Source organism: Electrophorus electricus, chromosome 20 (genome assembly GCF_013358815.1).
Source record: "Electrophorus electricus isolate fEleEle1 chromosome 20, fEleEle1.pri, whole genome shotgun sequence".
Classification (NCBI taxonomy): Eukaryota; Metazoa; Chordata; class Actinopteri; order Gymnotiformes; family Gymnotidae; genus Electrophorus; species Electrophorus electricus.
The window spans coordinates 3,736,698-3,763,074 of NC_049554.1; the positions used below are offsets into that span (position 1 = coordinate 3,736,698).

Below are 26,377 nucleotides of genomic sequence, written 5' to 3' on the forward strand. Positions count from 1 at the left end.
CAATAATCTCATACATATTGCCTTAAATATTTTCTGCCATGATGCATTTATTACATGCTTTTATACTTTAGAGATATTGTACAGTGTAAATGCTGACTCATCTACAAAAAAGATTTCAATTAATTTATGTAAGGAAGGCAAGCACCATCACTCATTTAAATGGTCTGCAATTAGAGATACACAACAAAATAAATGATAATGGAAAGATTGATGGGTTTCTGAAGTAATGTAATAAAGCAATAAACATCAGTAGTAGAACTCATCAGTGCTTCCCACGTGCAAACAGACTGATGACTAGGTTATGAAAAAAATTGTTTAACAACTGTTTTGATGATTTTAATTATTAGCATTGTATTGTTTATTAATGCTGAAGTACATGATCAATGTTGACTAGTGCTGCAAATAATTTTAGTTCACGCAACCTTAACGTTACTAAGTAAACCGTGATGTCACTAGCACAGTGGTACAGTAATTAGGGTTTAACAGTACCCCAACATGAATGAGCTAATTAAAATCAGCAAACAAATGGTTCTCTCTACCAGGCCTGGGAAACCCAAACACGACTATTCATAAAGGGTTTAGTCTGCTGATTGACTGTGCGTTATAGAAGAGGAAATTTAACACACAGGCTGAGAAGAACTATTATTCAACAAACTGAAGCAAAAAAGCTTCAGAAAAACTGGGTCAATAATGCCACTGTACATGTTTCCTTTGTCTTCTATACAGAAAAATAGCATTAAAATAGCTATAAAAATTCTTTGTTCTGATCAGGCACACTATTCACACAATGCAAGGGTTAGAAAGGAAGGTCCCTCAGCACATATTACAGTATTTAGGGCAAAACCCCTGTGAAAATGGAATAAACCTTAGATTATAAATATTATATAAAAGTCTGACAAAGTACAGAACCACATTTTCATCCCTACAGCAAATGTGTAACATTGCCGTTGGTATTAGTTAGATAGACAGGCCAGAGGCGCAGAAGCCAAACAATTTAGGAAACATAAATCAATGCTTGTGCGTGCGTGCCCGTACACAAAATTGTTCTTAACACACATCTACACAATAGAACACAAGTAATCCACAGTATCTTAATTCACTTTTACACTCCAACTGCACCACACACTATTCTACTTAAGTAACATGTCAAAGCCAAAAAAAAATATAGAATTATAAAATGTGCAAGTACTTCTTCACAGGAGATATGTCATTATTAGGCTTCAATTTGTCCATAGTGCAACTGCTTTTAAAACACACAAACTCAAGTATCAAACCGGGACCTTTTCTTTAGCTTGCGTGCGTCACAGTTCTTCACATCATTAGCTTCTTCTTAGGCAGGAAGGTGTTGGTGACGTGATTCATCACCACCAGGGCGGGGAAGAGCGGCAGCAGTACGAAGCCGTACCACATGGCGCCCTTCACCGTGGCCTGGAACCAGTCCGTGAACATGGACGCCATCACGGTGATGGTGGCCAGTAGGTAGGCCACCAGGCCGCAGGTGGCGTGGTAGAGGCGGATGCGAGGCAGCAAGGGCGCGCCCAGGAGTTTGGGCAAGAGCAGGCATGTGCCACATGCGGCCTGCAGCAACGTCGCAGCCAGCGTGGTCATGCCCAGCACACTGTGCCACGTGGCCAGGTGGGGGCGCTCCGACACATTCTTACTGGCCACCATGAATGCCAGCCCCGTGCAGGTGGCCACCAGCATCAGGGCCTGCAGGACCCAGTGCACGCGGATCTTCCCCTTGCGGGACTTGAAGCAGCACGGGGTGCCCTCGGCCGAGAAAAGCAGGATCCCCTCCGTCATGCAGAGGCAGAACTAGGCGGAGAGAGGGAGAGTGAGGAGGAATCTGGTGGACAAATTGACCCAATGCTCAGCAAAGGGTTGTGTTTGCAGTTTGAGCAGATGTGTTGGAATAATAAAATTAATCAACAACCTCCCTTACTGTACTACAGCAACTTGTTACTTATGCTGATTTGCACAACTGTATAGATGCAATATTTCTACCAACATTTATATAATTCTGTAATATGTCTACATGGATCTGCAAATGTATAGATATCCATATTTGCACATGTAAAGATATTCATACATATCTTAATCCTCAAAGACTCTTTGCTCGTCTCTTTATTATATACTGTGTGAACATTAGGCAATAAAAATATCCATATCATACTTTTTATGCATATTTTCCAACTCCAAGCTGTATAAACTTGAATGCCTATTGGATTTAAGCATATCAGGTGGTGTGTGTGTGTAATGAGGGAGGGTGTGGCCTAAGGAGATCAACACCCTATATCAAGGTGTGCAGAATTATTAGGCAGCTTCTTTTCAGGTTGAAGAGGGACTCAAAAGTCAACTTCCAAACCTACTTCTAATTTTTAGAAGACACTTTATTCAAGCAGTAGTAAATGAAAATATCCGCATCTTTTTCAAGACCACCATGATTTTTTTGAAGGACAAATGCTCCATCACATGCATCGAAGAACTCCCCTGCATGGCTAGCCAGTAAAGGCCTTAAAGGTGAAAGAATAATGACATGGCCTGCTTCCTCACCTGACCTAAACCCTATTGAGAACTTGTGGGCCCTTCTTAAACGGGATATTTACAGTGAAGGAACAGTACAGCTCTCTGAACAGTGTCTGGCAGGCTGTGGTGGCTACTGCACAAAAAGTTAATCGTCAGCTGATTCAGAAACCAACACTCCATGAATGGAAGGCTTATGACTGTTATTGAAATGAAGGGTGGCTCTCTCCCTCTCATTTTATATATATTATAACTTAATAATTGTGCACAGAGTGTATTTATACCCCCCAGTTAAATGCCTGTTAACAGTCTGTGCTCGTCAGGTCATGATTTAGTTTCCATCAACAGCGAATCTACCACAGGCATCCTGAGATCGGCCTATCTTTGCTACAGTACAAGCCTAAAACAGACCAAAACAATCACCAAATGTAATCAAATTCACCTTAGAAGAAAAGCACAGCCATACTTGCTCTTAAGCGCTTTGGTTAAAATAGTAGTGCGTACCTTTACCAGGCACTGCCTGACGCGGTTAGATAAACTGGCAGCTTTTTGTACTTCAGGAACTGCAACTAGAATTGAGCAGAAGTGCACAGTACCGTGCTTTGCAACTTCACAGCCAACAATGATGCCACACGGGACAAAAGGACATTGTCTACGGCTGAGAATCAGAATGGTCTGCACACTGCTCACCGCATCAACGCTAAGGAAAAGGCGCTGCGCCATAGCCTTGTTCCAGGTCAGGTGTAACCGTACACGCATGTGTAACGTGCGGACGGCGACATACGAGCTCAGCTATTTCAGTAGTTTCCTCCTCGGTGTACGATTCATTATTCACGGAGGCGACGCATTATGCATTCATAGCCCTGGAGGCTGTGGGACAGTTAGACACGTAAGCCAACTTGTGCGTTGCAAGAGACTCGTGGATGTAGAAATAAATAGAGTGTCAAATAAAATCGGATGAAAATTAAACAAATGGTTCTGTGAGGTTTAGCAACAATTCCGGGTTTTGTTTGTGTCAAACTTACCCCGAACGACATGCAGAGGGGATGCCAAGAGAAGAGACCTGGGAATGAAAAGTGCAATAGTTTGTGTCAGACTGAATGGTGCAGAGGCGCTAGCATTAACCACGTTTGCTTTGGCCGACGTTAACAGGTTTAATCTCTCTCAGGCCAAGTCTCATTACTGATCAAGAAGTGATCGCTGAACTAAAAGACTGTGCGAGTGGTCCAAACTGAAAATGTCAGTGCAGACGTCATCGGCTGCTGTTTGGTTTTAGGAATAGTAAATGTTTCCTAATCCCTGTATAGGGGACCAAATTCTTCACACATTTTTCAGTCTAGGCTACAAGTTAGAACAGGCAAAGCAACTAATTCCTAAGACCTTCACGCAGGTGCGCTTCAGCGAAGGAAGACCCCAAAACTGGCCTATATGGAGGGATCAAACCAGTCTCACTACTGAACTGGCTAAGATCATGGAGTCTCCGGCAATTCGCTGATTACTTTAATTAGGTAACCAAGCATAGGAGTAGACTAACGTCAAATAACTGGAAACCAAAAGGCAATCCCCTGATTTAAAACAACAACAACAACAACAACAAAAAACACACAGTTATGGTTACACGAAGACAAATGAACAGGAAAAAAAGGTGCCTGCATAGGAACGGTATGAGCAGTGCAGTGAGCAAAACACACCGCAGTGACAACAGCCAGACGAATAAAACCCATAAGCATGGAATAAAAAAAGAGGGAAATAAACTCACTTGTTCCGGGCCGGGACAGTATGGCCATGAGCGTAGTGAACCCGACCGCAGTGACATGCGCGGCCAGGACCGAGACTCTCCGCATCCACGCGTAAAGCCAGTATTCGCGCATCCCCAGCCCCTCGCCCACTGGACTGTATTCCACGTCCGACCGCATAGTCGCTCCTCCGCTATCTTAGGTTAGAGTAAAACACACGTCCCATTGCCGTCCCAACCGAAAAGCTGTTTATTTATATCTACCTATCAATTTCAGCAGCATGCTACTGTAATCATTTAGGTCTGACTTATTCGGTCAGGTAGGCGACGTACACGCGCTCTGGGTCGAAAAGGTCACTCTGCGTGGAGAAAGCTCATGTTTACAAACACGTTTATCAAATAAAAAAGTTACGTGAATCGGAAACGATATTGCTGACGAGTTGCAATAAAAGCTACAAACGCTAGCCTACAGCGTTACACCGCGTTACTAATAATCTCGACAGTCATCCGCGACGTATCCAGAAACGATGAGGAGCTGTCCCCTTGTTCTTCGCTGAACTCCACGCGAGTGGCTCCTACAGTGAGGAAAAGCGCAACAGAGACGACACTTGGCGTAAAACCCACAGGGACGATGGTTTCCTGAACGGAAACAAGCAGGGAATACGAGACATTTGAAATGCAAAAGAGGAAGGAAAAGCGCTACGTCATTGCCCTTCCCACGAGTAGGAGCTGCACGTCTAATGGCGATACCACCGAATACCAAGAAGCGCATCTGGTTTGCATTGCAAAAATGCTTGTAATTCTTTTAAGGTAGAAAAAGGAGTGGCTGTTATTGTTTCGTATCATTTAAAAAGTTTTTCAGGACATAACAGGAAGATTATGGGGGGGGGGGGGGGGGGGGGGGAGAGAAAAAACACGTAACCCAAAGTGTCAAGTATAAAGAATATTTTAATTCATTTTATAAATCAACATTTATATAGCAGCATATCCAGTAGATTGTGAGGTATTTCTGAATTCACGGAGAAATTCACTCCCCCATCTTCTGTCATACTCTCCCACACAGACATTCATGTATTGGCATACAAAAAGCCACCCTCATACACACGCACACATCCAGACTCTGCCAATCTCACATACAACCAGTCAACTAGCCACACACACACACACACACACACACACACACACACACACCTGGAGTCTTGTATCCAAAGTCCGTACACTTTGCAGGGCTCCTAGTTATTGGCTTGGAAGGCTGGCCTGCTCAGCGATGTAGTTTTGGCTGTTAAGAGAACCAGAGACAGTACATGAATGCACTTCTACCTGGCTCTTCAAAAAGTTACCTGAGATATTTCATCATTATCCTAACTTAAGCCTCAAATCCAATTACTATCAGCTAACTACATTTTGCCCCAAAAGGTCAAAAAACAGGTTTATACGTAAGTTAAGGTGACTGCCCGAGTCCAGGAGAAAATGGGTTGTATGTACACAGACAAGCTCATCAGTGCATCATTAAATCTTTTCCCACCCAGATGTTGGTCTCCTTTTTTTGCACAACAGGTGAAGATCTAAAAGCAAGTCTGAACAAACAACGTGGGAACTTTTCTGCCCTTTCCACCCATCCACTGTCACAGATGCCAATGGCCTTGCTGGGAATTCCAGATTCCCAGTGATGGGATCCAAACTCTGTACTTGCACAAATGGAGTCATAGCTCATGAGCTACCCTTGGGCTTGTTTTCATTTCAAGTGTGTGCATAAAAATCTGGCTTGGTGAGCTGGAAGAGGACCCCTCTATCCACGCACAGGAACGGAGCTGCTTCAAGGATAAATGTACTCAAGAGAAATTTGACAAAATTAATCTATATTGTAGTGCATCTAAATAGCAAATGCAACCATTATTTGCATGATACATATTATGCATAAACCGCAGCTCAAAGTGCACAGTTAAATTTCCCAGGGCAAGATGTCTAGCAGCAGGGTCATTTCCTCCTCTTTTCCCCACTCACCTTGGGTGCGCTTGCCTTCTTCTCCCCTCCTACAGGCAAACCGGGCCCTTTGCTCTCTTTCCAGGGATAGAATCCAGAGTGCGGAGGTGTGGGTAGCCGGTGGGGTTTGTGGGGAGGTGACGAGTCACTGCTCTTGCGTTTCTTTGCCAGTCCTCTGTGCTCGTAGCTGGGAACCCTGCTGTGGTGTCCTGAGTTTCCCCCTCGCCCGTGCGTGCCTGGGTCAGGGGGAGAGGCATGACCCGTTGGGTGAGTCCGCTTAAACGGCCACGGAGAGGGGCCGTGAGCAGCGTCGGCAGACGCCGGCCCCAGCTGCAGCCTCGGGGGCTTGTGCCCTGGGGAGAGCGAGCCGTTGGTCTGTCCGTGAGACTGTGGCGGTGCCGGGGTGGGAGCTGGAGCTGATTTGTTGAACCCGAGCGTCCGGGCCCGGTCTGGGCTCAGACAGTTCCTGTCCGGGCTGATGGCGTCCGTCTCACTGAGAGACGTCTTACGCTTCCGCAGAGAGGCTGCGGCGGCGGCCTTCTCCGCTTCCCTGAGGCGCAGCTGCTGCTTGCTGGGTCTGCCAACTGGGTTCCTTGGTCGACCGGGGCTCGGCTGGCTGGCCGCACGGCCAAGCCTGGAATGACCGGCCGGCTGGCTGCCCGCCGGCTTGTCGGACTGACCGTAGATCCTGCTGGTGGAGGAACTCTGTGGGTGGGGTTCCTTGCCTGGTCCCTGGAGGGAAGAGTATGGGGAAGTCTTGAGGGTGGTGGCGTTGTAATTTCCTGCCCTTGGCTTGGAATGATGGAAAGTAGAGGAAGGGGATGCAGGAATGGCTGAAGGCTTAGTTGAGGGACTTTGGGATTGGGGATCTGATGCTTGAGGTATTTTCCTAGGCAAAACAATTAAAAAGTAAATAAACAAACAAATTTCACTGAAATACAGTCACAGGGTGCCACAAATATCTCTCAAACAGAGATGGAAAGTTGTCAGGTTAGAAAATCTGTGGTTCAGGTAATGGTTCCTAATCAGTTAAAGTGGATTAGGCTTTAGGAATGGCCAGTCACAGTAAAAGTGCCTAAAACACAAGACCCAACATCTTAATACATGGGAAATGACAAATGATCAGTGAACTAGACTTAAAGTGAAGATTAAAAACAAAGTTATTCATAATCATGAAGTCAGTAAAAGCATTCTACTATGGATCCTTGCAGGATTCAGAGTTAATTGAACAACCCCCCTAAAAAAAAATCCCCCTCCTGCATCAAGTATTTAACATATTTTTTATGCAAACATTTTGATTAAATTTTACTATGCAAACTATTTTACATAAACTAGCCAACAGAACGAAACGAGGCCGTGTAGAATAAACGAGGTCCTTACTTCCACAGGTGGGCACTGAGGTGGCTCTCCACCATGGCACTGACAGCCGACCGCAGATGGTGCAGTCGTCGGTCAAATGTGAAGACCCCATGACCCAGAGCACAACTGCCAAACGTACAGAACTGGAACAGAAATGCAATTAACTGAACACACAGCAATCAACTCATGGTTCACTTCCGCACCTACAGCAAAAACTTTGAGCTTCAAGTCACGTTTCATCTTCCATATGAAACAGTCAGCAGACTTTTTAAATATACCATCTCAGTTAAGCACACTGCATTATAACCCCTGCATGAAGTCAGCTTGATCCACGAAGACTGAGCTTACCGCAAGTGGTTTGGGGTGCCAGGGAGTGGAGTGCCAATCGGCGGGTTCGTCGGTGCCCTCGCCCTCGCTCTCATCACTGGAAATCCGGGCCTGAGCGAGGGGCGAGGCCGCTCGCACGCCACTGCCGCCTCCGTCCTCTCGGACAGCCCTCTCGTCCTCGGTGCCGCTTTCAGATAACGTGCGCGTCCTGTTGGGAGCGCAGGCATATATGCACATCAGTCAGACACACAAAGTCACACAGACAATTGTATTTATCAAGGAGAACAAATGTCTAACAAATCTCTGTACCAGTGTAAACCATAAGGTTCTCCACGATAATATGTGTTTCTAGTGTAGAAGGCCACAATTTAATGGTTAGTGGTTTTTGACTTTCAGTTAGATGACAATATTTCTAATTGAGAATCTATACTTCTACGTAACAATAAATGCAGGCTAGCAGTAAATATTCAGGTTTTACGCACAAAACAGGGAAACAACTTAAAACACTCACTAGTTTCTCATCTATCGATGTACAGTAATTGGACTGATGTACAGTTATGTGCAAAATAATAGTAGTGTGTTTAAAACAACTGAGAAAAAGCTCAATCCTCATAATAGCATTTATTTCCATATACACAAAGGCACTGGGAGCACTGCACATTCAATTCCAAATGAAAACATGAACGAAATATCAATTTTTAAACTGAAAAGGAAGAAAAAAAGAATAATGGGCTGTTAAAAAAAAATAGCAGTGTCTTCACTTTCATTTAGAAACTTTACAATATTTTTCGACGTCACTCCACAAATTTTCAATCGCATTGGGCTGGCCATTTCATAACATCAATCTTGTTGGTCTGGAACCAGGATGTTGCCCGCTTACTGGTGTGCTTGGGGTCATTGTCCTGCTGAAACACCCATTTCAAGGACATTTCTTCTTCAGCATAAGGCATCATGACCTCTTCCAGTATTTTGATATATTCAAACTGGTCCATGGTGCCTGGTATGCGATAAATGGGTCCAACTCCAAAGTATGAGAAACATCCCCAAACCATTATGCTTGCACCTCCATGTTTTACAGTCTTCACAGTGTAATGGGGCTTGAATTCAGTGTGTATGGGTCGTCTCACAAACTGGCTGTGGCCTTTAGACCCAATAAGAACAATCTTGTTCTCATCTGTCCATAGAACGCTGCACCACTTCTCGTTAGGCCAGTCAAGGCCTTCTTTGGCAAACTGTAACCTTTTCAACACGTCTTTTTTTCAGCAGTGGTCCTTTACGAGGGCTTCTTGCAAATAGTTTGGCTTCACGTAGGTGTCTTCTGATTGTTGCAGTACTCACAGGTAACTGAAGATCTTCTTTGATTTCCCTGGAGCTGATCATTGGATGCTTCTTTGCCATTCTTGTTATTCTATGATCTACGCAGATGGTAGTATTTCTTTTCCTACCACGTGTGTCGGGTTTTGCTTGCCATTTTAAAGCATCCGAGATCATTTTAGCTGAGCAGCCAGTCATTTTCTGCACTTCTTTATGTTTTCCCCTCTCCAATCAACTTCTTGATCAAAGTTCTCTCTCCTTCGGTACAACGTCTGGATTGACCCATTTTACTCACTGAGCAAGGGCTAAAACCAACAATTACGACATTTGTTGCCCTCCTTCTTTAAATAAGGGAAATAACAACTACCTGTTTCTTCATAGAATTAATGACCTCACTTACTGAACTCCACACTGCTATTAATTTGAACACACCCCTTTCATTAAATGAGTCGATTACACCCAATTAGCAGTGTGCATGTCATGACTTAATTCTATTGGTTGCCCATTACTCGGCTACACCTAGCCATGAATCTCCCCCCTGTTGTATTATCTTTTCTTCCAAAATCAGTAATTAAATACATTAGTGGTTAGACTGCTATTATTTTGCACACAACTGTATGTACATGTATTGTCACTACCACAGTTTCATACTTTCCAAAAAGCATTCACTTAAAAAAACGGGACATAACTGCACCCAGACTAGCAGTCCCACTTAAGGACTAGTTTAAGGCACAAGCACAGGTGGAGGTACCAGAGGGATGCAGATTTCTAACCAGAGGGAAAAAAAATAAATTTGTTGCCAGAATCTGGATGAAGTATCTTGTGAGACAGGCTCTGACCTGAAAGCTGGCGAGTTGGTCAGGGGTCTTCTGCAGTGTGGGGAGGGGGCAGGCTCTCTGGGGCCTTCAGGGCTGGGTGTCTGGGGGGCTGCGCTTTCATGGGCAGGTGCCACACGCTCACGACTCTTCGAGCCCATCTTCAGCTCTGCCACCAGCTGGTCGAAGTTCTTACTTCTGCCCATAACCTTCCGCCGCTGGTGAATGGAGTGGATCTGAGGGGAAAGAGGGTGGGGTGAATGTGAACTGGGTTTTAGGTCATGTTAATCAGTGTGGGGGCAATGCAATGAAAAACTAAGACTACTCAGTTTTAAGGAAGTGGAAAGACTAGATCTTACTCATGAATGTAACTACTTTGTAAACCAATAAATTCATACTAGAATGTGCACAACAAATCCACTTACTATAAACTTCGTAAGCTTTAGAACCACATTGGTTGAAAACATGTATTCACACGCACTTACACACACCCACCATGACAATGACACAAAGCAAAGAAGCCTGCACCGCACCAGGTAAACAATTATTGCAACATATGTGCAACATGATCCGTTTACCAATCACAGGGAAAGTATTAGTAATGTGTTTTTCTTATGTTGGTTATGATATACAGGATTTTAGTATGTGCAAAATCAACCAATTAAGGGTCCACAAACATATTACCTAACTGATAGCCTGCTTTAAAATTAAAACAAATAGATCCCCCCCCATTTATTTTAAACTACAGCATGATTTTTCTTTTCTCCTTCCTTTGGTGCATAAGTGCTACACAAAAGAGGGTCTTTTCCTGTAATTCCCTCCCCATTTCCTGTATGTCATGTCCATATAGCATCCCCTCAGCCTTCTATGGCAGAAGCAAGTCTGCTTTCACCATATATTAAAGTTTGCACAACGAATAGAACAATTATCTAGGCTAGTACCCATGGTGAGAAAATAATCCCTGCCACAGCAGAAACAACCCCATCTCACAGACTGCATTAAGAAACAAATGGTTTGAGTGTATGAAACAAGAATTTGGGGTTGAGGTCTTGAACACTTTCAGACAGCTGCCGTTTTCAAACGAGGGCAAGCATCATGGCTAGGTGTGGTTGGACCATAAAGCTGACAAAAAGACTAATAATCCCCTTGTTAGCATTACATGCTATTTTAATGTCATTAAACATTCACAAGAAAATATGAATTTGGACCAACAGTATCTTTACAGGAATAAAATACAGCACAGAGAAAATAAATGCAAACAAAGCTTAGCGTCTAGCATCTAGCCTGGGCTATAAAGCTAACTCAGTTCACGATGATTAACGTAGCTGAAGTACTGCATTATAAGTCTTAGTAACAACGCAAAACGGAAAGGCAAGCTTACATTGCAGGTTAACAGCCGAGTACAAACTTTCTTCCTCTCTGGATCCAACACACCACAGTGTTTATCCAGGTCACATTCTTTTTCTGTTGAAAGAGAATGGTTGCAAGCCGTTTGTAAAGGAAAACAACCACATTAACCATGAGTAGCATTAAATGAACACTAATTTAAAAAAAGGCAAAATGGAGGTTTCAGAAGACAAAAAGGGGGAAAAAATACCACAGGCTACCCATACAACCACTCAAACAAAAGGTTAACAGCATATGCATGTTCTTGATTTAAAGTTTAGAAAGTTCATGAGCTGCTCGAACACAGCTGCCCAAAATGCATTATAGCATTTAAAAAAAGCAGCAAATCTATTAGATCTTGTTCAAAATAATAAACAGTCTGCCATCTTAAAATCATGTTTCCATTTTTTTTTTCGATTTTGAAGAACCCCTATGGACTGCACCCTAAAGTTGTGCTCGTGTGAAAAACATAAGCAAACCTGATTTCATATAAAAAGGTTAGCACAACATCATGACAGGTTACGCATAAACAGTAACAATAACGACAAGCCAAAGTGTCTAGAGATTCTCCACAAGGGCTTACTTGACATCTTATAGGGCCTGGTCCCCCGGACATGCCCAGGAGTGACAGGGGCAGAGCCAGCCTCCCCTCTCTGGGACTGAGGTCTTTCAGTCGGGGTAGGCCGGTTGGGTGAGGGGCCTCCATGAGGCCAGGGTGGGTCTCTGAGGCTGGGTGGAGGGGAGCTTCGAGGGGGCTCCAAGAGTGGAGGTTGCTTGAAGATGGAGGACTCAGAATGCCCAGAGCCTGAGGTCTTTTCCAGAGGCAAGAGGCTGCAAAGAGAAATGCATCAATGAAAACACAAACACGAATAAGACAAGATCATGTCAAGAGCTAAAGCTCATTAATATAAATATAATATTTAAGTGCAATAAAGAATTAAGTGAAGCTCAGGAGCCATTTCCAGGCACAGATTAAACTCAGCCCTAGAATAGCATTTTACAAATCACTTTCCCGCATCTTAGAGAATCAGACTGATCATCTAACTTAGCCGACACTCATGTTAAGCTGTTTCCAGTAAGCCAGTCAGCAAAAAGAGACTTGAGCAATGGTACAACAGTACACTGCTTCATTAAGAACCCCAACAGCCTTACCGAACTCCATCCTTGGGTGTCTTGGTATGTCTGTACTGAGGGGGTGTAGGGGGCGACTGGGCTGCTGGTCGCTGGGGCCCACTCCCGCTCGGGCTCCTGCCACTCCAGGAGGCCGTCCCGTGGCCCGGAGTGGGCGTGGGGAGTGCGTGGCGGGGGTGTGTCCGCTGCTGGGCGGTGGGCGGGGTGGAACGCAGGTGTGCATAGAGCTTGCCCACAGACCCGTGCCTTCTTTCACAGTGCTTCTCAAAGGCCTGCGGCTTCACCACCTGACCACAGTGGCTACACACAACCAGGAAGAAATCATCGTGCCCGGGACAGTGGCCAAAGATGGACATGTCTGGAACAGGAATTGGAAGGAGGAGAGTGTACCTAACATTCTATAGGATCAAATAACGTGGCAATGGAAAGATTCAGATTAAATGCAAAAAAATGCAGTGAGTGAGACAAATGAGCATGTAACAAGACGCTCAAACTTTAGAAACTGCTTGAATAAAAAATCTTCTATACAAAACAGAGGGGGCCACACACACACACACACACAGACTCAGTTCTGTTCAAGTCAGTCACAGAAGAGGTTATGCACCCACACCCACACACACCTTCTTCTCCCTCAAGACCCAGATCTATTCACCAATTCATCTCACAAAAACAGGACAACCACATTGCACTAGGTCACATGGATACACTACAAAGGTCATATCTCTTTTACATGAGAAAATTCTCCTTGATATTTAGACTATGGAATGGAATGTATGAGCATATACAGCAAAAATAATGGAACTGGTAGACATGTCGAAGGTACATGCAAAGCATTAGTGACAAATGTAAATCCAGATTGGGTGAGATATACCTTCCTTCCTTAAAGTCATGGTTTCCGTTGTTTTTTTGCCATTTTTGCTGCAATCATCCCCATCTGACCCTAGAAGAGAAAAGCTTTGAATGAGTCTGTGACCTATCTGCTAGAAAGCACAAACCCAAGCATGAAGGAAACTTCATGATGTAGGTGGGTCAGAACACTAAAGTACAGCACACTAATTATAAAGTTATACTAATGTTTAGAAGTACAACACATTAATTATAAGTATGTATGTGTGCATGTGTGGAAAGAGGGGTACTTTACATTCTGCATATTAACTAAAGATCTCAAATGAATACTTTGGGCATGTGTGTTGGTTCGAGAAGAGCCCCATCAATGCAAAAAGGACAACCGCAGATCTCTAAGAATTAAAGATGGACTACCAGCAAGTTAGTCAAGAGTATAATGTAGGTGTGTCCTGTCCAACGAAAGTCGAATTTCAGGCTAATTATAATTTGTGAACGCCGTGAAAGGAGAAGGGACTGTTTGAGAACCTTGAACGGCACATCTTCCTTTTGGGTGGGGCGAATTAAAACATGCGCACCTTTATTGCTATATGTTGTGTTAACTGGTGCAATTGAGGTGTCAAGGGGTGGGAGGGACATCGCGCCCCTAAAACCAAACCGAGGAGCGTTTCCAACATTTGGAGAGGCGCCAGACAATACGAACACGGAACACATTTTCTATTAGCTAGCAGCGGGCTACGGCACTGACAACCGACTGCTTTCACAAGGAAAATACGTTTATCGAAACCCTCCCCAACATGCAGTGACCCTACGAAAAAATACCCGACGGTACAACAGAGGGTGCGAGCGGTGCCCGCTGTTTCGCAAACGAGCCTTTTCCAGATCGCTTCGTGATGGCTACATGCGATAACATCAAACTCCTCCTCCATCACCGGCGTCTGTCTAGCACAGCCCGCTAGCTAAAGTAAGCTAAGCTAAGCTAAGCTAAGCGAAGCGAAGCACAGCTAGGCTCCAACCTAGCCAGCGCTAGCCGGCTACATTAGCACAGTTGCTACTCCCCAAGTAGCCGTGTAGAAAGTTGTTCGACTATATACACCCGTCAGGTTTCCAAAACTAAATGATGCGAAAGCATGACTTTGTTCAATGAGTTGTTCTACTCCACGCCGAGTTATTTCGAGCATTTAAAAACCGCAATTCGTTTACGACTTTAAAAGTCTGAAGTAGGCTCTGGCAACCTTCTCCAGAGATGAAGTATGCACTAGGAGGACCTGAGTGAGCCACTGCAACCGGCCAGCGCTAGGACCCAGCAGGTTCTTTGTTTGGGTAACATGGTCAGGGATGCCGTGCCTTTCCACGAAAATAAACCACATCCGAATGACTTTTTAACTGGATGTCGAAAAAAACGAGCAATAACACGATCACTCACCATCCAAAGGTATCAAACTGGTCCTTTCTATCCAAACGCTCCAGCTTTGGCCAACGAAATCATCGAGACAAGGCACCCGCCGTTCCAGAGCAGCCATTACTTTAACTGCGCGTTCACGCACCGCCATCATCACTGCGCGGCAAGCAGCTTACGTCACATTACGCGTTCCCGCGAACAAAACGAGTACCTGCGTGCGCGGCCACTGGGTGCGGGCAGAAGAGCGGATATTTAGTGAGTGGTGGCGTGAGAGAAGGAGATAGACGGTTATGAAATGTCTGTACCAAAGGTATTTTGTTAGTGTGCCATTCAAATATGCTGGAAAGAAAACAGCACCAAACCCTGGCTCATTTCGCCCATCCGGTTTATTTGAAGGTGCTATTCTAAAATTTTAATGCAGCCCTCTTCCATTGAGCTACTCTGGAGTTTTTAAAAAATAGCCTAGAGTCCCAGATAAATTAGTTTACACTGAGTTTCTTAAATAATATCAAATTCTAGTCCAGGGTACAAGCCAAATTTACAGGCAGCCAAATGTACAAGCAGTCATTCAATTTCATTCGTTTCACAAAAGCATATCAGATAAAAGTTAATCAGATAATTTAAAGACAAGAGTTAGGACTATTCCACGTGGGTGGAGATTAAATCCCTCACTTTTCCTGCTGGTTTAAGCCATCTCAGCTATTCCGTCAAGTTTTTTGCAAAGCTTTTAAAATGCACATCAAGCATCTCTTGTACAAATGTGTCTAGAAAAAGGTGCTCGCCTCGGAACTACCACCTAGAAGAGCGTAAAAGGGAGAGTAAAATTTACCAGCTAATGAGTGGCCGCCCCACGAAAGTTCTGAATATTAAGGACAAATTGTAAAGGGTAATAAATGTTCATGAGCCATAGTGGGTAGCCCTAGTATGGGAAGCAAAGGTTTTTCTTAATGCTTCGATAACACCACCTAGTGGTTAGCAAATTAACAGAAACGGACGTCACACAGAAATGAAGCGCTCCTCATTTAATACTTCACATACAGAAGTTGCAAACAAACGTGGTTAATATTGTTTTCTTCGGATCTTATCAACAAAAGAAAAAGATACAAAACGCAACAGCAATGCACTCTCACCACTCCCAATTGAAAAAACGTAAAATTATATATATTTTATATATATATATATAATTTTTTTTTTTTTTTTTTTTTTTTTTTTTTTTTACAGAAGAGAACAGGTTTCTCAAAATGTCTCCAGTTTGAAACAGGCTGTGGCAAATCATTTAGGGTGGTAATTGTGTTTCCCTCAGCTACTGCTGAAATAAGACTTCTAAGGGGGCTAGTATTTGGGACACTTTAATTAAGGAAATTTTAACTTGGCAAACACATTACCAGACAGGTTAGGGCCATTATAAGGTATATACTGTGAAAGTAAAACAATAACTTAAACAAAAATAAAAGGAACAAAGCGTAATATTAATCAGTAATAATAAAAAAAAACAACCTCAAAGACAGTTGGACTTGTGGAGGTCTTTCATGCTATTTACTACAATCATATAAAGACGATCATTTGCATATCATGATCAAAATAGAAATTATAAATTAACTACAGTAGTTATTTGATATCAATTGTTACAATTTATAATTATATAAAAACCTGCTCTAAGTGATACAGTCCCTATAGTGTTTTTTTTTTATGAGCAGAAAAATTAATCAAAATAATGATCTAGAGGACTAAGACTTTGAAATCACGCAGGTGAACACCACCATCAGTAAAAATCAGATTGCTTAATGAAAATATCAGAAAATGTGGCTTGTGCCTTTCTATAAATAAAGGTCAGATATATGATCTGAAGTGCCTGAAAAAAATGAGTGTTAAATGGTTCACACACAGTTAAATCCAAACTGTTACACTAAGAAACAGGCAACTAGGAATTTTACCCAGGGTACTGGAAAAGTATATTATGATGTAATACAATTATGCAATGTCTAGCAAAATATATAAAACCTGGAGCAAATATGAAAGACAAGTATGATTTGTCAGTGAGTGACTTAAAAAGATTCAACATAACCTTCCTTGAGAAAAGCAATGAGATACCAGATGTTAATAATCAAGGTACTTTCTCATAAAAATAAATTCATCATAAGTCAACCTACAGCCAGATTCACTGTAAGCCAAACTGCAATGAGAAAGGCACTGAGATAACAGATGTCAATGATCAAGGCACTTTCCTATAAAAATAAATAGCTTGAAACATCTACACAAGCACTTAGTGTTTGTAGGGAGGCGGGAGATGCCATATCAGTGCAAAAGGAGATGAAGGTAGTTAGTGTATACAATACTTGAAGAGTGAGAGCAGGAGCAACTGAAATGCATTTTGACTTTGCTCTGTCATATGGGAAAGGTGAGCACACTCAAACAGACGGTCGATTAGCCTGCTGATTTTCCCCAACTGAGGAGAATAGAGGCACACATACATATAACCACTAACTGTGAAAATACAAAATCTCCACCAACAGTGAAGGGAAAGAAAAGAAAAAAAAATTAGTAAGAGTGCAAGCCAAGTTTGCAGCTGTATTCCAAGAGATTGACACCCCCCTGGATTTGCAGTATGGGACCTGAATGAAAACACTTGCTGTAGACAATGCAACAAAGACAGACGTACGTATAATGAAGAGAAAAATAAAACAAACTGAAACATCCAATAATGAGCATTTATCTTGGTACATATGAAGGTAGTGTATTCCACTGCGTACAGCTGGACCTTTTGGTTGTGTGTCAAAGCCTTTGCCTGTCAAACGTAACTTTGCATTAGGGTGACACGATGAGAACCAACAGTGGCACACCTAGGTTTTGATTGGTTAAAAGGAGAGGGAGGAGTCTGCCTTGTCCAATTAGGAGCTTGGACCTCCTTCCTCTACATTGGGAGGTGGCTGAACAGGCTTGTGGAATGGAGTCTCCTTATAGATGAACCAACAGTTACCGGCCCACAAGATAAGATTCAGGAATCCAAAAATCTAAAGCAGGGGAATAGAAATGTATAGTTTAATTAGAATACTGCTACTGAAGGAAATCCTCATAAAAATACAATAAAAGCAGAATACATGTTTGTTTTATAATGTCCTTTAACTTAAACAATGCCCATTTAATGCATTTAATGGTATGAAAAAAAAAAAGACACATAAGGGTGGTGTTGGCCTTACCACTGAGGCATTGAGGCGTCCCATGGCAGGGTGAGTCTTGATAGTACAACGTGGATGGCAGTAGTCTATCAGAGTCTCTGGACTGGTGGCGGACTTCACGTCGTTCAAACCTTTTGCCCAGGCGGAGGATGATACAAGCCACAGAAAGGCGAAGGCGCCAGTCACCACCAGGTCCTGGAAAGACGACAACATGGGGTGAGCCAGACAAGACGAGGTCCCACGTCTCACTTCTGCACACTGTCCATATGAACACTGCATGTCTGAGTTACAGGTGTCAATTGTGAAGACACACAGCTGCATATATCTGCACAGCAATGGGTTTGAGAGAGAGATCTGCTGTAATACGATGCCCCTGGGTCATGCAATATGAGATAAAAGCTTTTCCCTTACTTAACATTGACCTGGATGGTGTAAAGTGTCTGGAGTGCATGGACATTAACTGCAGCATCTCCAGGTTTTTGGTGTAGCCAAAAGGCCACCACCACCACAGCCAAGTCAGTAATCTGCGCTTCTGAGCATTCAAGTGAGATAACGTGCTTATCATTTTTGCATGTAGTGGACAACGTAGGGTACTATTGAGCACTACATGTACTGCTGTTTTTCATTTAGGTACAAATGACAGATTTTACTATAATTCTGCATCTAAAATGAGGACAAAACTGAGTTTTTATTTCTTTATACTTTGCCTAAGGACATTGAGTCCAGCCCTGAAGATTCAGAGGAATCTGAATACTACAGCCGGGTGAGCTTAGTAACGGACCCAAGTCCTGCAGGAAGGTAGCTCTCCATCAGCAGTGTTATATGACTATGGAGATACTCAGTAGTTCCATTAAAACACATCTGATAGTGGGTTAGCCATATTATTCAAAGCTTGCAGGGTAAGACTTGACAAAAATGTCTCTGTATTGATTGAATTTGTGCCAGGATATTTTCAGTACATGTTTAATATTGATCTTTATCAAGAGTATACACAATTTTGACTGTGAGAATTGGCTGCCTATAAATCCAGCAGTTTCACAGAGCAGCAGGTAAAAAAATATTTGTTTCTTAGAGCGTATTAGAAGCTAAAGGTATGACATGTCAAATCGCAGGTATTAAGGCAAGCAGAATTCTACTCATCACGGTTAAATGTCGATGCACATCTGAGACTCACATCTAGCTAGCTCGCTACCTAAACTGCAGAGTGGTTATGGCAACAATGTGCATGTTTTATGAGGTGTGGAAAAAAGGGACATGTGAATGTACCTTAAATGAGAAAACTACATTAATTACATAATAAGCATAAAAAATATCTAAACAAAAACAAACATTGGTCAACACAAAATGCTGCTTCAAAAGGTGCCAGGCCTACAGCACATCTCTACGGGAACCACAGAACAGGCCTGCTCACTCACAATGATGGGCCCTCGGCTGGTTTCTCTGTAAACATGCTGGTAGCCTAGATACAGAACCAGGGTGAAGGTGCAGTACAAGAAGCTGAAGACTCCCACGCACACGAAGAACTCGGCGGAGGAGGAGAAGTCACCCATCAGGTAGGAGGTGTTTGAGGGTAGGCTGGTGTTGCAGTTTGGTATGTTAAATGGGTGACTCATAAGCCTAATAAAGAGGGGAGGTAAAACAACATTTATTACAAGAACATTCATTTCATTTGGCAGATCCAAAATAAAGTTGACATAGGAAGAAAGGGCAGCAAATATTACCAATGTAAATACCATAACTGAACATAACCCAGCAGAGATGGGGGCACTTGGGGCTTTGACCTCTAAGCTGAAGGAGTGGCTCCAACAGATGTCAGGAACGACAATGTCATTCCATAGTTGGAATATTACGCAGCAGCAAATGTAGTAAGCCGCACACTCAAACTCCCAGACTTCTGGAAGAAATCGTGAGTGTGAAGAAACAGGATTTAACCCTCATCACAGCTCATCAATAAAAGTGGGTACGGATACAGATGCAGGAGTGTAACTGCAGTCAGCCACCTCCTGTACATACATGACATCGAGCTGTACACCAAGATGGTATGTGTCATTGACTCACTGATATACCTGACCAGGATCTACAGCAAGGACAGTGGAATGTTATTCAGGCTGGAGAAATGTGGTTGGCTGTGATCAGGACCAAGGGAACTGAATATACAACATACGTGGAGGACAGCTACAAGCATACACATTTAATAGAGTATCTTATTCAGAGCAACTTAGATATATATGACATAATAGACAGTACGTGTGCTCCCTGGAAATCAAACCCATGACCTTACTGTTGCTAGCACCTTGTTCCATCTGTTCAACCATGTGACACAGGACTCTCTGATCATACTGGAACCATGATGCAGAAACAGGAAAATGTTTGGAGATGCCATGGAAGAATGTGCCTCCCCATGGAACATACCACCAACAGATAGAGGTGGCAGACATGAGATGATGCTACCAGTGGCACTAATCATGGCAGCACAACGAGCACGAAGCACTAGGTCGGTTGACGCAGGAGTGCATCATACCAGACAAGACCCAAGGTGTAAACTGTTCCAAGGAGCCTGAAATAACACAGCACCTGACAGTAGAATGCAAGATGCTTGCAGGGAAAGCAAACACTGGAGACACAACCAAGCATCATATACAGGAACATGTGCAAGGCATATGAACTGGACCCCCTGCTCTGTGGCATAATAGGTGCTGTGGGAAATTAGACAGTATATTACTGTAGATCATTTTGGGCTGTATTCATTGTATTTTCAAAACTGCAAAGTGCATGAGAATATTATTTTTTAGCCCCACTGTTAATACTATAACGACTCCAACAATTAACTATGATGACAACAATTAACAACAGGAACAGTGTGCATAAACCTGTATGCAAGTCATTCAGACTGGTAGGTTACTTGCCTGAAAGGATAGCCAAATTTTGCAGTGACATTGGATGCAGGATCTACGCAGGCTGTGGCGATGGTGGTGAACCCGGTGTAGCCACCAGTGGTCGCAAAGGCAAAGATGGTGAAGAGCTGAAAAATCAAAAATATGGACACGACCTTATGGTTTAATTTCCATGAGAAATTCTATCACAGTACGCTTTTCTGACAATATTGGGCATCATCAGTATTTTTGGAACACTGACAAACTATTTCACCAACTCCTTTTTTAAATAATGTTTAAATAAAAAAGAGATTTGGACCAATCATAGAGATCCAGTAAAGAACAATCCGTGGCGTCACAATGTTGGTTTAAAAAACTGCATATTATCAAGCAGATGATTGCTCCTATTATACAATCATCTTATTTATTTATACATTCTTTCCCTTCCTGATTCTTGGAACATAATTCATTTTTAGTAAATATACAAAAAACAAACTGAACTATAAATGATCTCAGATGCTGATAAATACTGTTTTACTGGTATATTCAGTCTCTTCCAACTATTTAGCAAACATAAAAACCACATATGTTTTGGAAATAATGATGAATTCATATTGGCATACTAAAGAGGGCAGAATAGTTTGTTTTTGCTTAAAAAAAAAAAAAAAAAAAAGCCTTCACATTCATTCACCCTTCTGCTTCTAATGGAAATCATCAGCTTTTATTTCTGACCAAGGTTTTGTTCTAGCAGGCCTCCCTTACTCGGTCCCTCCATTTTTCTCCCTCACTCTCCATTTCTCTCCGTCTGACAGTCATCGCTTCCAAACCCGCGTGATCACCATTTCCTGCTCCTGAAACGATACATTTCCTCACAGGAAGGACGCTGTGCGGCGTGTTCTGAGACCAGTACCAGCCATCGGCCCAGATTTGGTGTTGCACTGCTTTCGGGCAAGTAAAGGCTGATCTCCAGTCAGCTCTGAACTAAGTAAGGGAACCCTTCAATAGGCAAAATCAGGGGCAGAAGCCATGTGGTGATAAAGGACAGAGGTGTAGGTGTGTGTCTGTCTGTGTGTGTGTGTGTGTGTGTGTGTGTGTGTGTGTGTGTGTGTGTGTGTGTGTGTGTGTGTGTAGGGGGGGGGGGGGGGGGTCTATGGTAAACAAACCTTGCGCAGTGACTACTGAGAGAAAGGATTCCTTTCTAGGCTGTCTTTCATCACCCAGTTGGAATTTCATCCTCACTATTCCAGTCTGCAAGCTAACATTTTGGCCATAGTGCTAGACTGAACCATGTATAAGAAGCAAAAGGTGTGCGAACATAACCAGGTGATCTGTGTTATGTGTAAAACTTCTCTTTCTGCATTGGGTCCGTAGACAATTTTCTTTTCTTTTTAACATCTAAATTCAATGAAAGACCAATAGTTATGTGAGCAAGACACCTGGATGCTCTCAAACAACAAGTAAACAAAAAACTATAGTGTGAAGTGAAGGAAATGAAACGAGGATGAGCGGAAAAACAACTGAATTTCACGCTGAAATTCTGTTACGCTCAAATGTTTTCAGGGTGCTTCTTCATCGTAAATAATGTTTTTATTGCATTAAAGATGAATATTGCGTTAAAAACGACTTTATTCCAATTTATGATTCTTCGACTGCAAATCTCTGACTCTGTCAGGATTTCACAGTTTTCTTTGTGGTGTCATCAAATCGTCATGCTGGCTTTTAAGGTAATGATTATGGCCCCCTCAAAAACAACTCCAAAAATAGTTCTGTGCATTTGGCAGCCAGCCGCATTAGCAAAGGATCTTTCCTTCCCCAGCCACATAGCATACAGATTAAACTGTACTACGAAAACATTAAGACTTTCACAGTCCCTATTTAAAGGCCAGACAACACAGGTTGAGGAGAAGGGGACGATGAAACAAGTCCGAGAGCCGCATGTTAACAGCATGGCTTTGCATTCTACTGCTGTCATGGGCTCCTTTTGCTTTTTCATTGTAGACTGCATCGCCCAAATCAGATTTGGTCTACCTGGCCTTATTCATTTAACTTCTGACTATCTGCCTAAAATGCAGTCCAATGTGGAATTTATGGATTAGACTGCAACGGTTTACATTTCACAAAAGAGTTTAGACAGTAAAAGTATGAAAACAAAAATTCAAAAGGTGTCTTTTCGAAAGGGCCTGTGAACTGCGTGACTCTGCTGGTCAGTTTTGTTTCCTCTTAGACCCGAAATGGGAATCCACAAGCCAAAGCTAAAACAGCTGCAATGAGACTGTACACTGCTGTACTGAATACTGGACTTCAAGAAATGTGAGGGTGTGGCAGTGACCTATATGACACGATTAGGGAGTGCAGAGTAAAACATATAAGCGACCTTGTGTGTTCAAGGAAAAGTAACAGTTCTTTGTCTATAGATTTTCCAAACACAACAAAATCTTACTAAAATGCTTACTTGCTTTTAAATCACAGTTGTACTTCAATGAAATTTCAGTCTGTGTTGATCAGCTGAAGTTCACTGACAGTCTGATTTAGTTCATCTTGTGAATTAAATTTCTCCCTTGAACTGCCTAAACTGACACCATCTTTATGTACAGTAGATAAAGTGTACATAGTAAATGTGAATTAGTTATCTTCCAACATTGGCTGTTACACACATAGACAAACATGCACCCCCCCTGGTCTGGAAGGTGCACAGTGCCCATACTTTGTTGTGTGCCCACTCCGACCGATGGCAAAGCAACAGGTCAACAGAAGAGGCCTGGTACCCACAACAGACACGTGATTCAACCCCTGCCACATTCACGGTGGTATGCACGCCTACCCACTGCAAGAGGGATCCTAGAAGAGTGGCTAAGTTTGATTCATTTAGTACACACTGCCTGATTTGTTCATTCATTTACACCAACTCCTTTGAATGACCTGATGCTTTGTTTCTTTCCTGTTCAGCCAATTTAATGTTATGCTTTTGTTTTAACCTCATTATAAAGCTCCCTGAATTGCATTTTAAACATCCAAAGTCTTACGCTAACCATGTGATTACTATTACTGCTATAATGTTAAAATGGAAAAAGAAATACAGCATAGCAACAGTGAGAAAACACAAACTGAAGTCTAGGAGAGGCTGGAATCCACACATGCTAGCACATACACAATTGCTGAACAAAGAAAAAGGACCCTCAACAACAACAAAAAAAAACCATTAAGTTAATAGCCGTGTCTATTCAAAGGGATTTTTCTTTTTGTTCAGCACATAATCATGAGGGAAAGCACCTTGTGGGCAAAAACCAAACATCGCATCCTGACTAACACACTACAGGGAAACGATGTTATTGGCTTACACTGGGCACGACATATTTCCCGGTAGCTGGCTACTCCCCCTGCAAAGCAGGTTTCACTTTGTACTCTAACCTGAGGAGATATTACCCTTCCCAACCCCCTTCCATGCAGTCCCACCTTAGACAAACAAGAAAAAAAAAAAAAAAAAAAAACCACTGCACTATGATCCTTGTTTCTATGACAATTACCTTCGCTTTCCTAGGAGTATTTAAAAAGAAGCTGTAGTTTTGGAGTTCAGATGGAAGGGGAGTAGGTTTTTATCCCAGATCCAACATTAATTTCTACAGACACACAGCAGTCCTTTAAAAAATGTCCCTGCCTGAAACACACCTGCTAATTAGGACTACTGCACTGGCACATGCAGTTGGTAGGATATGGACCATCTTACCATCTTCTGAAATTCCCTCGTATCACGTCGACTGTATCCTGCATATTATATTTTTATTCCAAACATGAGTGGGTTCAAACTTCAATCTATTTTTCCCGTTAGTAAACGAGGTGGAAATTACGGTTGCGCCATTTCTACTACGAGTTCAGGTGGACGGTTGAACACTCAAATGCTTCGAAACCAGTGTACATTATTTACAGTATAAACACGTCTTTTGTTGCATCTAAAAGAAATCGTATTTATATTTATAAATATTTGAAAAAAATATGTTGGTGGTCAAAGATAAATGATCCAACAATGTATTTGTTTAAAAAGTGTTAAGATCTATTCGCACAGCGGATGGGTTTGAAAAACTCAGATTCTCAAGATCGTATGGTTACTGTAATGGTGGTGGATCTGTGAAAATGTAAATGGATAAACGCAATGGCGAATGTAGATCCGTTTCTAAAGGGGCGTAGATGTGAATAGCGTGGCTTCTAAAATTTGCAATGCAGTTACTGCGTGTCCATACAACTCAAGTACATTAAAAAACGGTTGACATTATCATTCAATCACACATATGAACAAACTGCTAAGTTAGATAACTTATCCATTAAACTGTTTTACCATAACAGATTCGATCAACAGTACATTCAAAAAGTTTAAAAGGGGTGTTGCCTGTATTGTCGAAATAACATATGCGCTAGTAAAACAGCATGTTATAAAGTCCAGCTTATACTAATGAAAACTTATAAGTAAATACCGACATTTTTACTACTTTGGTCAACTTCTTTTACTATGCATTGCAACCGTGCAGCCTGCTACAGAACTTTCAACCGATTTAACTAGCCAACGTCGTTATATTTTAATCAAATCGACTGCACTAAATGACTCAGCTGAACGGCAACTGTAAGTCAAATGTTTAGTCAAATGTAAGCAACTCACCCACTCTAGCACTCGGATAAATCCCAAAGGCTCCTTGACGGGTCCTAAATCAAGTCTGAAGCCCGACATTAGTTTCTGCATGGAAAAACAAAATACACGCAAAGTTGAAGACTTTTAGTATTTAGCTAACCCTAGCAAAGTCTAGTTAATAAACCTGAAGTTGCTGGCTTGTTTGGAATCTCAGAAAGTGTTAAATCGGCTGTAGTAAAGTTATAATAGCTGGCTAAACTCATTAAAATTACATAGCTAGCGTTAGCTACCAAGGTAACCTAGCTGGTAATCAGCTAACTAGCTAGCCTAGTTAGTGAGAGCTATCTAAATTACCCGAACAATGTCCATGGCTTCAATGTTTGTCTAACCGCAGATGGATAACTTTACTCTTAGGTCAACAGGCCAATTTTCTTTTGTTATTTGTGGAAAACAAACAAGACCAATTCTTGACCATAAATTAATCGGCGCTCAAAAGACGGAAGATTGAGGCGGATAAACTTGTCAAACTTTCTGAGCTGGACACATGACCCGTGTATTTCAAAGGCGCATGCGCACAAACATGCTGGACTAGTTCGACGGTTTTAAGGTGCAAATATCGCCACTGTTAGGATATCATATGGTTGGAAATATAAGAATTATAAAATGCATTTTTTAATTGTGCGAGTGAATTAATGAATTTCCCAAATAGGAATGAGTGATTGAGAATTTCAAAAAGAGTATAAGCTTTAAACAAGTAAGCCATGTTCATTTAGTCGGTTCATTTCGTCTATGCGATAGTTGAAATATTATGCATTTTGTTCGTAGATCTAACACAACCATTTACATTGCATTTACGGCACTTAGCTAGCGCTTTTTTACAAAAGCGATTTAC

General features: G+C 42.3%; 3 protein-coding genes across 5 annotated transcripts; all 3 read right to left on the reverse strand.

The window, feature by feature from the left end:
* Window positions 1-27: 27 nt before the first annotated feature.
* Window positions 28-4,971, reverse strand: LOC113578907 (cytochrome b561 domain-containing protein 1). 2 transcript variants are annotated; one of them, XM_027012451.2, is made up of 4 exons: window positions 4,592-4,971; window positions 4,283-4,456; window positions 3,549-3,586; window positions 28-1,815 (listed from the first exon to the last, which is right to left on the reverse strand). In XM_027012451.2, exons 2-4 carry the CDS (start codon window positions 4,437-4,439, stop codon window positions 1,312-1,314), a joined length of 699 nt encoding a protein of 232 aa, XP_026868252.2. In that variant the 5' UTR covers window positions 4,440-4,456; window positions 4,592-4,971; the 3' UTR covers window positions 28-1,311. The 2 variants fall into 2 exon arrangements, with proteins under 2 accessions (XP_026868252.2, XP_026868251.2); XM_027012450.2 differs by having other exon boundaries at window positions 4,283-4,970.
* Window positions 4,972-5,188: 217 nt separating this feature from the next.
* On the reverse strand, window positions 5,189-14,972 carry atxn7l2a (ataxin 7-like 2a). The gene is made up of 10 exons (XM_027012428.2): window positions 14,843-14,972; window positions 13,445-13,513; window positions 12,595-12,931; window positions 12,026-12,273; window positions 11,438-11,520; window positions 10,081-10,292; window positions 7,949-8,135; window positions 7,622-7,743; window positions 6,263-7,130; window positions 5,189-5,537 (listed from the first exon to the last, which is right to left on the reverse strand). Exons 1-10 carry the CDS (start codon window positions 14,970-14,972, stop codon window positions 5,520-5,522), a joined length of 2,274 nt encoding a protein of 757 aa, XP_026868229.2. The 3' UTR covers window positions 5,189-5,519.
* Window positions 14,973-15,825: 853 nt separating this feature from the next.
* On the reverse strand, window positions 15,826-26,026 carry sypl2a (synaptophysin-like 2a). 2 transcript variants are annotated; one of them, XM_027012474.2, is made up of 6 exons: window positions 25,840-26,026; window positions 25,516-25,590; window positions 20,901-21,016; window positions 19,410-19,611; window positions 18,016-18,189; window positions 15,826-17,829 (listed from the first exon to the last, which is right to left on the reverse strand). In XM_027012474.2, exons 1-6 carry the CDS (start codon window positions 25,852-25,854, stop codon window positions 17,707-17,709), a joined length of 705 nt encoding a protein of 234 aa, XP_026868275.2. In that variant the 5' UTR covers window positions 25,855-26,026; the 3' UTR covers window positions 15,826-17,706. The 2 variants fall into 2 exon arrangements, with proteins under 2 accessions (XP_026868275.2, XP_026868276.2); XM_027012475.2 differs by lacking the exon at window positions 25,840-26,026 and having other exon boundaries at window positions 25,516-25,596.
* Between the last annotated feature and the right edge of the window lie 351 nt (window positions 26,027-26,377).